This window comes from Staurois parvus, unplaced genomic scaffold (assembly GCF_062004578.1).
Source record: "Staurois parvus isolate SC_StPar_1 unplaced genomic scaffold, SC_StPar_1.0 ptg000350l, whole genome shotgun sequence".
NCBI classification, from domain to species: Eukaryota; Metazoa; Chordata; class Amphibia; order Anura; family Ranidae; genus Staurois; species Staurois parvus.
Window position 1 is genome coordinate 124,054 of NW_028318146.1, and position 16,073 is coordinate 140,126.

Consider the following 16,073-nt stretch of genomic DNA (forward strand, 5'->3'; position numbering starts at 1 on the left):
TAGACAGAGAGAAGTTCATTATGCACTGCAGGCTCCAGTACCTTTGCAGTATGCGGTGCATATCACCATTTAAATAGTCATCTTAGGGCCTGTGTTGACAGGCTTTGGGCTTATGTCGATGACATTGGTTTGACATCAGTATAAGAGGCTCCTGAAATCATATAAGAGGCTCCTTTAGAACTCAATGATGGGTGCATTGGACCTGCAGTTGACCTTCACCTGACCTGCATGTGACCTTTGTCAATTGGGTTTTGCATTACCATAGACTTGTATAGGATTATATTGGACTGTCTGACCTGCAATTTTCCTCCTTTTGACCTGCATTTGACTTGCTGCAAATGGGTTTTGCATTACCGTAGACTTGATTAGGGATGCAAAATCCATCTGACCTGCAGTTGATCTGCTTCAAATGGACTTTGCATTATCCAAGAATTACATGGGAATGGAAAACCCATCTGACCAGCAGTTGACTTTCTTCTGACTTGCAATTCACCTGTTTTTAACAAGGTTTAGCATTTCCATAGGCTTGTATTGGAATGCAAAACCCATCTAACCTATGGTTGACCTCCCTCTGACTTACAGGCTCCAGTAACTATTCAGTATACAGTGGATATCACCATTTAAATAGTTATCTTAGGGCCTGTGTCGACAGGCTTTGGGCTTTTGTCGATGGCATCGGTTTGAGATCAGTATAAGAGGCTCCTGAAGTCATTCAGAACTCATTGACGGGTGCATTGGACCTGCAGTTGACCTTCATCTGACCCGCATATGACCTTTGTCAATTGGGTTTTGCATTACCATAGACTTGTAGGGGATGGTATTAGACTGTCTGGCCTGCAGTTTACCTCCTTTTGAGCTGCATTTGACTTGCTGCAAATGGGTTTTGCATTACTGTAGACTTGATTAGGGATGCAAAATCCATCTGACCTGCAGCTGACCTTCTTCTGACCTGCAGTTGATCTGCTTCAAATGGACTTTGGATTACCCAAGAATTATACGGGAATGCAAAACCCATCTGACCAGCAGTTGACTTTCTTCTGACTTGCAATTGCTTTAACGAGGTTTAGCATTTCCATAGGCTTGTATTGGAATGCAAAACCTATCCAGCCTACGGTTGACCTCCCTCTGACTTGCAGTTGACCTGCTTCAAGTGGGTTTTGCATTACCATAGACTTGTATACGAATGCAAAATGTGTTTTCTGCACAAAAAAACCCACCAGCACAGGCCCTTAGTGTTTTTAGACTGTTAGACTACTTATTAGCAGTACTTTGTATTTTTATATAAGGTCCCCTTAAAGCCAGTCCCTGAAAAATGATCTCTAAGATCAATTTCTAGTTCCCCAAAGCAACCAGATTTTGATGTTATTTTTTTCACAGTCCAGGGTATTAAATGCTTATGACTGGTTGCTAAAAGCACCAAGAAATTTTCCTGTTGCCACACTTTTTATATATCAGTCCCAGTTATTTAGTTTGATAGATGCTGTTGATTTTATGTGAAGTGTGAATTTTAGTGATAGTTCTGCTTTATCACACCCACATACAGTTGTGTCCAAAATTATTCAACCCCCAATGCTGTAAAGGGGTTTAGGGACTATAGTGTACATTTGGAATTGTATTCAGAATCAAATCCTACAAGGACGTTGTAACTACCCAAATGCAACTAAAATGACATCAATTGTTTATGTAATACAGTAGTAAATGGTTCTTATGTGGTTTCTTCATTGCCACAATTATTCAACCCCTTAAAGACTACCACTCTGAAGAACAGAGGTTCATACAGGTGCTTTCCATCAGGTATTGAAAACACCTGTGGATGTCACCGAGCAGCAATCAAGCATAATAAGCACCAATTAGGCAGCTTTAAAATGACTGTGATACTCAGCTCCTTCTAGACATTTACTGGTGTGGTTACAAACATGGTGAAGGCAAGAGAATGGTCCAGGAAGACAAGAGAAGAGGTGATTTCTCTTCACAGGAAGGGCAATGGCTATAAGAAGATTGCAAAGATGTTAAACATACCAAGAGACACCTTAGGAAGCATCATTCGCAAATTCAAGGCAAAGGGCACTGTTGAAACGCTACCTGGTCGTGGCAGAAAGAAGATGCTGACTTCGACTGCTGTGCGCTACCTGAAGCGTAGAGTGGAGAGAAGTCCCCGTGTGACTGCTGAGGAACTGAGAAAAGATTTGTCAGATGTGGGTACAGAAGTTTCAGCCCAGACAATAAGACGCACACTGCGTAATGAAGGCCTCCGTGCCAGAACTCCCAGGCGTACCCCCTTGCTGTCTCCAAAGAATAAGAAGAGTCGACTGCAGTATGCCAAAAGCCATGTGGACAAACCACAAAAGTTGTGGGATAGTGTTCTGTGGACTGATGAAACAAAATTAGAACTGTTTGGGCCCATGGATCAACGCTATGTTTGGAGGAGGAAGAACAAGGCCTATGATGAAAAGAACACCTTGCCTACTGTGAAGCATGGTGGAGGGTCAATCATGCTTTGGGGCTGTTTTGCTTCTGCAGGTACAGGGAAGCTTCAGCGTGTGCAAGGTACCATGAATTCTCTTCAGTACCAGGAGATATTGGATGGAAACGTGATGCAGTCCGTCACACACCTGAGGCTTGGGAGACGTTGGACCTTTCAACAGGACAATGATCCCAAGCATACCTCCAAGTCCACTAGAGCATGGTTGCAGAGGAAAGGCTGGAACATTTTGGAGTGGCCATCGCAGTCACCAGACTTAAATCCGATTGAGAACCTCTGGTGGGACTTAAAGAAAGCAGTTGCAGTGCGCAAGCCTAAGAATGTGACTGAACTGGAGGCCTTTGCCCATGAAGAATGGGCGAAGATACCCGTAGATCGCTGCAAGACACTTGTGTCAAGCTATGCTTCACGTTTAAAAGCTGTTATAACTGTAAAAGGATGCTGTACTAAGTACTAAGATTGAATGTCACTTGGGGGTTGAATAAAACTGATAATGCTGTGAGCACAGAAAAGACATTTGTGGTTATTTCATTATAACTGTTATGTTATATTTGTCTGACCTACAAGTGCCTCTTTAATGTAAATGTAAGCAAGATGACTGAATGATCAAAAGCAATGTCAAACTGGCCAAAACACTCAATTTCAGTGGGGGTTGAATAATTTTGGACACAACTGTAGTATCATATCATCACTTTATATATAACTTGGGAAGGGATTTGCAAAGTTGTGTGAAATAAATGGCTTAAGGGGGAACACAGCTGTGCTTAAAAGTTTACACACTCTGGCAGAAATTGTGAACTTTTGGCATTAATATTGAAAATATGACTGATCATGCCAAAAAAAATGTCTTTTATTTAAGGATAGTGATCAGATGAAGCTATTTGTTATCACCTAGTTGTTTGGCTCCTTTTTAAATAATAAAGATAACAAAAATCACCCAAATGGCCCTAATCAAAAATTTACATCCCCTGGAATGTTTGGCCTTGGTACAGACACACAAGGTGACACACACGGGTTAAAATGGCAATTAAAGGTTAATATCCCACATCTGTGGCTTTTTAAATTGCAGATAGTGTCTGCGTATAAATAATTAGTTTGTTAGCTCTCACATGGATGTACTGAGCAAGCTAAATACTGAGCCATAGGGAGCAGAAAAAAACTCTCAAAAGACCTGCATAACAAGGTCATGGAACTTTATAAAGATAGAAAGGGATATAAAAAGATACCCAAAGCCTTGAATATGCCAATCAGTACTGTTCAATCACTTATTAAATAGAAAATCTGGGGATCTCTTGATACCAGGCCAAGCTCAGGTAGACCAAAAAAGATTGCAGACACAACTGCCAGAAGAAATGTTTGGGATGGAACGACAACCCCACAGGTAACCTCAGGGGAAATACAGGCTGCTCTGAAAAACAATGGTGTGGTTATTTCATGGAGCACAAACCAATGATACTTCAACAAAAATGAGCTGCATGGTTGAGTTGCCAGAAAGAAGCCTTTACTGCGCCAATGCCACAGTAAAGGCACAGTAAAGAACAAAACTTTTTTTTTTAGTTTTCAGTAGATTGGAGAGGGATTGGAATGCCGATCAGGTTTTTATTGCTGTCTGTGTCCCCATTACGGAGATTCACCCTCTCTATTTGTTCTGCTTACTGTTATCACAGAGAATGAAGGAAAATTCCAAAACTTGGGTTGCCACCATAACAGGAACAGTGGGGACACTAGTTCTGGGGATCCTGGTGGTAACTAGGGATTCCCTCATATTGGAGGGATTTTCTTTCACTTTGGCTATGGGACAGGAAGTGAAGGGGAATCTCTCAAATGGAAAAAAAAGAACAGGAGTTATAACCCACTCTTTCTCTATCCAAAATGAAAAAATGTTGTGTCCTTAGTTAAACTTTAAAGGTGTTAATCATGTCTCCCTTTCCATTCTTTTCGGAAGACTTTACATATAAAGTTCTTGCAGTTTCTTTATAAGTTTTATCAGGAGAGACTACCAAGAAAAGGGGCAATCCCCTCACTTTGGGAGATTTCCTCTAACTTCCTGTGGCATGTATGGGGCAGGAAAAGAAGGGAAATTTTCCCCAATGATACACAGACAAAATAGAATAAACTGGAAAGTTTTAATACTTCCATACTCAATCCAAAACCAAAATGTATGCTATCCATATGTACCAGTCCAGGGATCCAGCGCAGTCCTCAACTGGTGTCATGTACCTGGTGGAGATAGAGCTGGATAGGGGGCTTCTCTTGCACCTCTTGTCCAACACCCCTGGTAGTGATAACAGGGAGTGTGGGGACCAGGGGCGGACTGACAACTCATGGGGCCCCCAGGCAATAGGGGATCATGGGGCCCCTGTGTCCTTGCCCAAACTCAAAAAAGACTATGAAAAAGGTACCAGGGGCATTTCTTGGGGCCCCCTACTGACCCCGGGCCCTCGGGCAGTGCCCGAGTTTCCAAATGGTCAGTCCGCCCCTGGTGGGGACACACAGTGGCACAGGGGCCGGTGTAGCAGGTAGCGCCAGCTGGGGTTTGCAGGAAGCAAAGGACCATAGATCACCAGGCAGGAACCAGGAACTGGAACATGGTGACACTTGTTTGGTAGACAGGAGTGTAGCCAGGACACAACCCAAAAGGTCATCAACAGCTGGGCAACGAGGTACAGGAACATCAGGCAGGGACGGAGTCAGGATACAAGCCGAAGACAGGCAGAAATCCAGGGACAGGTCAAGGATAAACCGATTCCTGCACAGATAAGCAACTATAGGTCAAGGCTCAGGTAAAGCAGGAACTAGCTGAAGACCACTCAGCAATCCATCCATGTCAGAGTGCAGCTTAAATAGGCCATTTGGCGCCACTTGTTTTCTGCACAATAACATGTTATTGCTTAATACGTTTGCATGAGTGTGACAATGCCTGTTTTGTATTGAGCTTCTGCTCAAAATTATGAGCATGCACATAAGTATGAGCATGTGCCAGCCTTCTCCTTCCAACATGTACTGAGGTTTTATTACACCTGGATTGGCTCTTCACCAATCTTCGGGTCCCTGATGCTGGCATGTTTACTGTGGGAAGCCGACTGTGACGCTTTGCGGCGTCACAGCTAGCACCCCACTGTGCATGCGCGAGTCGTGCTATGGTATCTGAATGGTCCTGCAGCGCCTTAGGACCTGTGATATATAGGTACCTAGCACCCACCCACACACACACCCAGCCGAGATATATACCCAGTGTCTGAGGAAACTAGTCATACGTGACAAAAGTATTAATACAAAATATTTCTTGCCTAAAAAGGGTTATAAATGGAATGAATGTGAATGGACAAAACACCATGGCCCCAATATATCGGGGCTACATGCCCAGTTTGCATAGGAACCTATACTGTTGTCACCTATAACTAGGGCTCAGACACGTTTGGACGCAACATGTGCATTACCGTAAAAAACATTTATTGAAGTAATAAAAATAGGTATCGTACTCACAAATCATATAAATGACATAAATGTCAAAGGCACATCATAAAGAACAACACCGTCCAAAGAAGGTTGGCTCTGAGGAAGAGGCAAGTCCTCGAAACGCGTTAGTCTGTTAGAGGTCCAGGGTTCCCATTGTGGATGGCCACATAGTGTGGATTGGATGTTGCTGTTCTTTATGATGTGCCTTTGACATTGATGTCATTTGTGAGTACGATACCTATTTTTATTACTTCAATAAATGTTATTTACGGTAATGCTCTAGGCCGATGCGCCCTCTGTTTGTTTTCTTTATATCCAGTGCATTTGGACTACCTCGGTCTGTTGAGGGTAGCAAGGATTACACATTCCAGGATATCCGTGATGTAGCCATAGCCCATGCTGAGTCCATCCCCAAACGCAGGAGTATTTGGGTTTGCTGTTTTTCATGTTTGGTCGCAAGTTTGAACCCACCATAGCTGTCCCGCTCTTATACTGTCAAGGCATCCCCTGCCTCATAGCCACAAGTATGGAAGGGACATGTATACATGCAGCTACGGGGTGGGGATGCTTTCTCCGCCTATGATTGGCTATTGGCCTTGAGGACTTTTCGGTGGGATAGCTTAGACAGATTTGGACTTGTGCCTGAAAACTCCGGAGCTCATCATCACCTATGACTAGTTTCTTCAACAACTAAAAAAAAAGGACGTGTAAAATTTGCTTGCAAAAACAGATGTAGGGCCCTTTCACACACGATAAATGCATTAAAAATATTTCCCTTTATCTCCTTTGGGACTGTTCACACAACTGTGCTACGGGTTCGGTGTGTTTTGAAAATTCCTGCATGCTTAGGGTTGCCACCTCATTCCTTTAAAACTGAACACATATGATTTACACAGGTTCTGTGGCTGATGAAGGTGGTAATTAACCTCTTGGCGCCGGCCGAACGCAAATGTGAGGCCTCCCGGCGTCTGGGCCTAGACACCGAGCGGCCGCACATTTGCGTTCTATTAAAAAAACCCTATGTGCTGAGAGCGTGCGCCCTGCGCGCTCCCACCACACATGTCCGGTACTCATGGAAAGGTCCCGATCTCCTCTTTTGATCAGGACCTTTCCCGATAATGTAACCGCTGTGACAGCGTGTCACGGTGGTCACATGACCCTAAACCCCACCCTGCGGCTTCTGAAACCCTTAAAAGGCCAAGGGGTTAAAATCACTCAGAGCCTTATCTGCGTTAAAGTAACCTTGGAACCTGTGGAATTCATGTGTGTTCGGTGAGGTGGCAACCGCACCAAAAAGGCAGCTCCCCATTGGTGCGTTTTTTTTGAGTCACGTGTTTCACAGTTGCATGCTGGGAGTCAGGCACCCAGAAAAAGTAACGCATTTTTAATGCACTTCAGTCAATAGAGCGGCATGAAAGCAGGCGTCAACTGAACTAAAAATGGATTTGCAAACTAATCCAATGTAAGTACGTGTTCATCGTATTTTCTTAGCAAAAAATGTGACTGAACTGGCACTTCCGCCTGGCAGTACTCGGGTCGTTGGTTTAAATCCCAACCACCTGCCTGGAGTTTGCATGTTCTCCCTGTGCCTGTGTGGGTACTCCGGTTTCCTCCTACACTCCAAAGACATGTTGGTAGGTTAATTGAATCCTGTCTAAATTGGCCCTAGTATGTATATGTATGAACATAAGTTAGGGACCTTAGATTGTACGCCCCTTGAGGGTTAGGTGCAAAGAAACAAACAGAGGGCACACGGGCCTAGTGCATTACCTTGTAAAAATGAGATTTATTGAATAAAAAGTAGTATACTCACAAAACAATAAAATCAAAGGCACATCACAAAAAATACAGCATAGTCCAATCTCCCTAGATGGTGGCTGTTGGGGGACTGTAGGCCTCCAAATGGCTGACGCGTTTCCAAATGCTGAGGAAGAGGTTCTGCCTCAAAACAAGTCAGCCATTTGGAGGCCTACAGTCCCCCAACAGCCACCATCTAGGGAGATTGGACCATGCTGTCTTTTTTTTGTGTGATGTGCCTTTGATGTTATTCTTTTGTGAGTATACTACTTTTGCCTTTGGTCACTCTCAGACCTACACCCGGCTAAGATACCGAATTACAATAATTTTCTTTGCAAACGCAATTGGTGACTGAACCTATGAAAGACCCCCCCCCCCGTATCTTAAATTTGTGATGCCAGGAGCCTTCGGTCACTCTCAGACCTCCATCTGGCTCTGATGCGTAATTACAATTATTGCTTTTAGGAAATGTGATATTATTTAATTTGCAAATGTGATCTAACGAATGAAAGACTGCCGAATCTCGAATTTTTGATGCTAGACACCTCCGCCACAACTACGGTGCTTAATTGACATACAGTGCGAAACTGAAACGATTTCTTTTGCAACACCTACCGACCACAGTGAGTTAGCTCTACGAGCCAACTTCTGAAAGACCGCCGTATCTCAAACGTTCGCTACTACGTGATCGAACTAATAAAAGACCGGCAGATCTCCTATTTTTGATGCCAGGCGCCTCCGGTCACTCTCAGGCCTCTGCCCGGCTAGGTAGCTTATTGACCAATCTCCCGAGATGGTGGCTGTTGGGGGACTGTAGGCCTCCAAATGGCTGACTCGTTTCGAGGCAGAACCTCTTCCTCAGCATTTGGAAACGCGTCAGCCATTTGGAGGCCTACAGTCCCCCAACAGCCACCATCTCACAACATCGCCAAAGTACGCACCTTCCTTACCCCAGACACCACTAAAATACTTGTACACTCCCTGATTATCTCACGCCTCGACTACTGCAACTCCCTCCTCACCGGTCTACCCCAGTGCAGGCTCTCCGCGCTTCAGACCATCCTGAACTCAGCGGCTAGACTCATCCACCTCACCAACCGCTCCACCTCTGCCACCCCCCTCTGCCTCTCCCTCCACTGGCTCCCTATCGCCCAACGCATCAAATTCAAACTACTCACTCTGACCTACAAAGCCATTCACAACGCTGCCCCTAACTACCTCACCAACCTGATTCCCAGGTATCACCCTACCCGTACCCTTCGCTCTTCACAGGACCTCCTTCTATCTTGCTCCCTGGTCTCCTCCTCCCACGCACGTCTGCAAGACTTCTCCAGGTCCTCCCCCATCCTCTGGAACTCACTACCCCAATCCATCAGACTGTCACCTTCCCTCCTCACCTTCAGGCGCTCCCTGAAAACCCACCTCTTCAGGGAAGCCTACCCCACCCTCACCTAACAGCCGTTCTCCTTCATTCCTCCTACCACTCCATCCCCCACAGCCACTTCCTCCTGTACCTCTACCCCCTCCCTCCTAGATTGTAAACTCGAAAGAGTAGGGCCTTCTAACCCCTCGTGTGCTGTTTGTTGTTGCTGTACTGTTTCATGTATTGTCCCCCCCTCTATTGTACAGCGCTGAGCAAACCCTTTGGCGCTATATAAACTCGATGTAATAATAATAATAATCTAGGGAGATTGGACCATGCTGTCTTTTTTTCTTGTGATGTGCCTTTGATTTTATTCTTTTGTGAGTATACTACTTTTTATTCAATAAATCTCATTTTTAGAAGGTAATGCGCTAGGCCCGTGCGCCCTCTGTTTGTTTCTTTTCACACAGCTCCTTTGGATGTCCCTGGTCCGTTGAGGGGAGCAAGGCTTGCATTCCCAAAAAGTACTCCATGTGGGATTACTGACATTGTGTCGCTCAGCGTCCAGCGCAGGAGGTAGGGCTCGTTCACACTTAGCTGTTTTACCAAAGCTTGCCAAACGCCCCTATAGCGTTTGGCAAGCGTTGGTCTGGCGTTTGTGGAGCGTTTTTTAACGCTCCGCAAACGCCGCATGCGCGGTTTACCGGCGGTTGCTAGGCGTTTGCCGGTTGCTAGGCGTTTAATAACGCTCCACAAACGCCTATAATGCAGTTTGAGTGGTGTTACCGCTCCGCAACCGTGTCGCAACCACACCGCTATTGCTGGCCAGATGTTTGCGGAGCGGCACCATAGACAAGAATAGGAGGCTTCAACGCCTCCTGACTCGACCAGAGGCGTCCCTTTTACGACACAAACGCTCCCGTTAGAACAGCACCATGTGCTGTAATGTGCAGAATTGGCAGAGGCGTTTGGGAAGCGGTAAAAACGCTTCCCAAACGCCTCTCTGCCGCCCGCACACAACGCTAGTGTGAACGTAGCCTTACAGCATTCATTCACTCGTGCTTTTTTGTTATCAATCTTCCTTGAGGGTTAGGGACTGATGTGAATGTACAATAAATATGTACAGGGCTGCGTAAAAATTGACGGCGCTATAGAAGTACCTGAAATAAATAGATATAAATAAATGGCTCCGGCGTTAAAAGAACTACGCTAGAGAAATGTTTTTTTTTTTTTTTTTTTTTTTTACATCCAGTCATTCTAAGCTGAGTGCAGTGCCACAAACTGTCAACAGGTGTCTCCCCCTGACCCTCTCTCTGCCTCCCTGTGATCAGGCACTGCTGTGGCCACCTATGTGCGGGGTCCTGGCAGGGGACACAGTGCCTGCACACACTTCCTGGTGGGGAAGAGTCATGTTATTGTGAGCTGGGAAGTGACAGTCTATGGCAGGAAATGTGTATGTATGGCTGACAGGAAGGAAAGGCTGCAATCACTGGGCTTTCTAAGCATTGTATTCCTGCCTGTCATTGTGTGCTGGCCTTGCCTGATGACTGCTGGACCCAGACAGGACTAAGCTGGCTGTGTCATCTGCAACAGGTGAAAGTCTGTCCTTTAGCTCTGATCCCTGGGCTCCTGGATCCTCTGCGAGAGCTGGCTGTGCGGCTTTCCCAGCGTGTAGGCTGCTGCTGGTGAGATCTGTGGGTGCGATCGCTGCTGCTGGTGAGATCTGTGGGTGCAATCGCTGCTGCTGGTGAGATCTGTGGGTGCAATCGCTGCTGCTGGTGAGATCTGTGGGTGCAATCGCTGCTGCTGGTGAGATCTGTGGGTGCGATCGCTGCTGCGTCTTGTACGGTTATTGATTGTTTGGTGTGAAGTCGTACAACTAGCTTTTATTATTCTGTGTTAGAGAAATTATTCTTTACTTGGCAACCTGTCTGCGGGTGAGGAGCTGCGTCTGCTATCAAAATTAGAGCTCAGATTCCATCGCACGCCTAGGAGGGGGTTGCAAAAAAGTCCTAAAAGCGATAATTGTCAATAAGCATCCTAGACGGGCAGAGGTCTGAGAGTGACCGGAGGCGCCTGGCATCAAAAATAGGAGATCTGCCGGTCTGTTATTAGTTCGATGACGTAGTAGCGAACGTTTGAGATACGGCGGTCTTTCAGAAGTTGGCTCGTATAGCAAACTCACTGTGGTCGGTAGGTGTTGCAAATGAAATCATTTCAATTTCGCACTGTATTTCAATTAAGCACCGTAGTTGTGGCGGAGGTCTGTGGCGCCGTCTAGCATCAAAAATTTGAGAGTCTTTAATTCGTTAGATCACATTTGTAAATGAAATAATTTAAAATTTCCTAAAAGCAATAATTGTAATTACGCATCAGAGCCAGATGGAGGTCTGAGAGTGACCGAAGGCGCCTGGCATCACAAATTTAAGATACGGGGGGGGGGGAGGTCTTTCATTAGTTTGGTCACCAATTGCATTTGCAAAGAGAATCATTGTAATTCGGTATCTTAGCCGGGTGTAGGTCTGAGAGTGACCAAAGGCACCTGGTATCAAAAATTAAGAGACCAGGCATTTTTTTAATTAGTTCGATCACACCTTTTGCCATTGGCGGTCATTGCATATTAAAAAATTTGAACACATGCAAAATTTGGAAACTTAATTGCTTTCAGGAACAACATTTTGCCAAAAAGTGAAGTCCGTGAACCAGAGGAGCGTCCTTGAGCCATATTGGGTGGTGATCGGTATTTATGGTGTAGCATGTGCTGCGTTTGGCGATGAATTCATAGTATCCAGATGAATGATGTAGACAGCTCTGTCTAATGCTTGCCTGAGTTCTTTATTTGTTACCAAGAAAAGTCTGTAAGTGCACACGTGTATGTAGGATTGCTCCGCCATGTCGGTTCGGGACATGCCCTTTGTACAGTGTTTGTCGTCTTGGTAGGATCCTCTGTGGGTGTTCAGATTCGTTTTATGGTTTGAATATATTGCCGGTGATGTTTGCATAGTGTTTGCAATGCTTGCAGCCTTGCGTGTCTTGTACGCACCTCCAGTGGTATATGCAGAGAGCAGAGGGACGACTGAGCTGTGGGTCCTTTCCTTTGGGAAGATGGCTTGAAGAAGCCCCGTGCTGCCTGGATATAAGGGGGCAGGTGACAGGGGATGGACGGCGAAGCGGAACTTGCCAACACCAGCTCGGCGGCCTCCAGTGCCTCAGACCAGACCCCCGAACCTGACCGATCTGCCATCAGCCGGAGACACAGCGTCAAGACCTTCAGCGGGCTCCGCTTCTTCAGACGCAGGTAAAGAGATGGAAACTTTCATATCTGATACTTAAAGTGTATTTGAAGCCACCTTTTGGGTGAGATTTACTTAGGCTGGCCATACATTATACAATATTCCTTTAGATTTACCAAAACCATATAATATGAGGTCAAAACACTTTCCATTTGTATGGAATCAGGAAGGAACCTTGCACTACATAGTTGAAGGTAAATCTAAAGGAAATGTAATAAGAAAATTGTATAATGAATGGGCAGCCTAAAAATGGTGCCCTAAGAAGCTGGTGCAGCTGTGCATGGTAGCCAATCAGCTTCTTCAATTAAGCTTTGGCAGTAAGGCTAGGTTCACATCTGTGCGGGTGGTGCCGCTGCGGATCCGCACGAAAATCCATGCAGCTGCACCACCCGCACAGAGGAATGCGGACCTGCGGGCGGGTGCTATTAGTTCTAATGGCACACCACCCGCACTGGAAAACACAACCGTACTGGGAACCAAGGTTCCCGTGCGGGCTGTGTTTTCAGCAGTAGTGCAGGGACTTCTTCCCTGCGTGTCACGGGGCACGGGAGTCTATTCAAATGAATAGGCTCTCGTACCTGTGCAAATCGTGGCTCGCACGGCCGCATAGATGTGAACCAGGGCTTAAACTTGGAAACTGGATACATGGCTCGCATTTTGATGGATTGCTGCTGAATCTGCAAAATTTGTTAAGTTGATGGCTCTGTTGGCACCATTTGTCTCGACAAAAGTCACTTTTGCAATCAACTTTTGACTAAAGAACTGAGTGGAAAATTAGCACCCAAACAGTGACTGCACGCTGTTCATTGCAGTCATTGTTGGGGTAATCAAACAGCTGCAGATTCTGTGGCTGTCTGAATGCAATGTCCTGCAGGGGAGATCCTTCATCCATGCTGTATAGTGTGAATAGAGGAGACTGTTCGAGAGAATGTATACATGTGTGGCTAGCCTTAGAACCATTATCAAATTTTTACTGATGTCTGTGTCCCCGCAGGGGAGACTCAACCTCACTATTGGGACTGGTGACCACTGCCTCCAGTACTGAAGGTGATAGAAAATCCAACATTTTAAGTTGTTACTGGAACAGGAGGTGAGGGGAAATCGCCAAGATCTATTCTGGTGACAACTAAGAAGGGTTATCCCCTTGCTTTGGAGAGATCACATCCTGCTGTGTTTTAGGGACAGAACTTACAGGGATTCCTTGATTGGTCATAGACAGTAAAAGAACCCCCAAATGTCTTAAAGTATATCTAAAGGTATTTTTTTCATTGTGGATAGAGTAGTAGAGGGTTAAACAGCTATCAATTTTTTTTGCCATCTATGTCTTTTTTGGGAGATTTACCCCCACTTCCTGTCCTGTAGAGTCAGCCGAAAATGAGAAGATATCTTTCCAATGTAAGGGACATCCCCTATTTTTGCAACTGTGTCCCTGTTAGTGAGATTCACTCTCTCCAATGTCTACGGGAACAAAAGTAAGGGGTAAATCAAAAAAATTTTGAGTTGCCACCAGAACAATAATAGAGGGGAAATCTTCCAATGGAGACGCTTGTTTTGGTGACATCTATCTAAGAGGGAATTTCCCTCAATTTTGGAGAGATTTACACTCACTTGCTGTTGTGTCTAAAGGACAGGAAGTGAAGGGAAGTCTCCCTAATGAAGCACAGATGGCAAGAAACCCAACAGGGATTTTAACCCCCTCCTCCAATATAGGATACACTTTCTAAATGAATCTGTGAAATCTAAGATTGCAGTGTTCTATTGCCAACTGGAGCACTAAAGAATTAATAATAAAAAATGAATGTCTACCATTGTGAAAAATTAATTGTGGAAATCCTGACTTTTTGGTGCCTGGTGCTCTAGTCTTGGATTGAACTAGAATTTTCCAAAGGAGGCCGGCAATGACAGCCTGCATGTTTCTGTCCTTTAACCCTAGGTTCACATCTGTGCGCACCACCTGCACAGAAAAATGCGGACCCGTGTGCCATTAGTTCTCTGCGTTTTCCAAGAAAGTGCAGGGACTTCTTCCCTGCGTGTCACAGACACGGGAGTCCATTCAAATGAATAGGCTTTCGTGTCCATGCAAAACATGGCCTGCACAGCTGCATATATGTGAACCGGGGGTAGAAGTATCCTTCCAGGACAGAAGCATGGCAGTTGGTATTGATGACTTGTTTATGAAATGCATGCTCCAGTGCTGCCATCCTGATGTCATTGCATGTTCTCTAACCCAGAACAGACACGGCCAAGACATCGGGGCACCAGATGTACACGTTCTGGGTCAGTAGCTCACTAAATGGTAAAACCACGATGACAGTCATGGAACTTTCAAAAATAGGATATATCATCTTTTTTGATAAGTTTCCTTTAAACTGTCCATATAAGTCCCAGTCTGATTGTACAATCTCCTACAGAATTACCAAAACGATGCCATGTGAGGGCCTGCTTAAACCCTTTATTTAAAGCGGAACTTCAGTCCTCTATAGCTTTGCCAACTGCCCCACCCCCATGCCACCATCCTTGCTAATCTCGTGCATGCACAGAGGTGCTGAAAGGCTCTGCCCTGCGGCACATCTACACCCATAGGATTTCCACGCATGCGCAGACACTTTGGGGTTTATTTACTAAAGCTGGAGAGTCCAAAATCAGACTCCCTTCTGCATAGAAACCAATCAGCTTCCAGGTTTCATTGCCAAAGCTTCATTGAACAAGCTGAGGTTAGAAGCTGATTGGTTTCTATGCAGAAGGGAGTCTGATTTTGGACTCTCCAGCTTTAGTAAATAAACCCCTTTAAGTGTTGAGACTTCCATACAAGCTCCATCTTCGCACATGCATGAAAGCTGCAGGGCTTTGCTGGAAACCTGAAGCCCTGTGGCACATCTGGGGGTGAACCTGGGGGTGAATGTCATTCTTGCCTAGGCGAGAAAGATGGAAGTGCTGTGTTGCAGCACAAAAGCCATATAAAGTTTAAAACAAAAAACATCCACATGGGAGAGAAGAATGGAGGAGAATAAGTTTTTATCTAGGGTGAAAAACTGCTTTAGGCCCCTTTCATAAAGGGTGGGCTCTGTTTTTTTAGCAGCAGGGGATCTGTCCCCTAATCCCCTGCTGATCAGAGCTGAGAGGGTGAATGACAGGTCAGTGGGGTTGATTCACTAAAACTGGAGAGTGCAAAATCTGGTGCAGCTCTGCATAGAAACCAATCAGCTTCCAGGTTTTATTGCCAAATCTTGATTGAACAAGCTGAAGTTAGAAGCCGAATGACTACCATGCACAGCTGCACCAGATTTTGCAATCTCCTATTTTAGTAAATGTACTCCAGTGTCTGCTCAGTTTATGCAGAATGGACGTGGACAGAGCCCGCTGTGCTCTATGGGTGTTTTTTTTTTTTTCTGAAGCGGACTGGATTAGATTGGAGTCCGTTTACAGCCGCCGGTCCATAGAGGTGAATGGAGGGTCCAATCAGGTGCACCTGTCAGGTTTTTCAACCTCTTGTGTGAAAAAGGCTTCATTTGTGTCTAACCAACTATACACAGTAGATGTAAAAGATATTGTACATTCAGATTGTAGCCTGTATGGCCAGTTTTAATTCTCTGTGCCTGGACACTAGGGATGATCACTGAAAATGGCTGCGTCCGTACAGAACTTGGCATGACATGTCAGGCGCCGACTGACTTGGAAA

At 45.3% G+C, this 16,073-nt stretch overlaps 1 protein-coding gene across 3 annotated transcripts in view; it reads left to right on the forward strand.

Annotated features, from left to right (window-relative positions):
- The window catches only part of DGKZ (diacylglycerol kinase zeta), a 303,200-nt gene that overhangs the window by 59,330 nt on the left and 227,797 nt on the right, over nt 1-16,073 (forward strand). Inside the window, exon 1 of one of the 3 annotated variants that reach the window (XM_089684553.1) lies at nt 10,473-12,399. The exons of the other annotated variants lie outside the window; for them this stretch is intronic. Coding sequence (XP_089540679.1) covers nt 12,260-12,399 — 140 coding nt within the window. The 5' untranslated portion in view covers nt 10,473-12,259. Of the gene's footprint in view, nt 1-10,472; nt 12,400-16,073 lie in introns of those variants that run through there. 3 annotated transcript variants of the gene reach the window in all.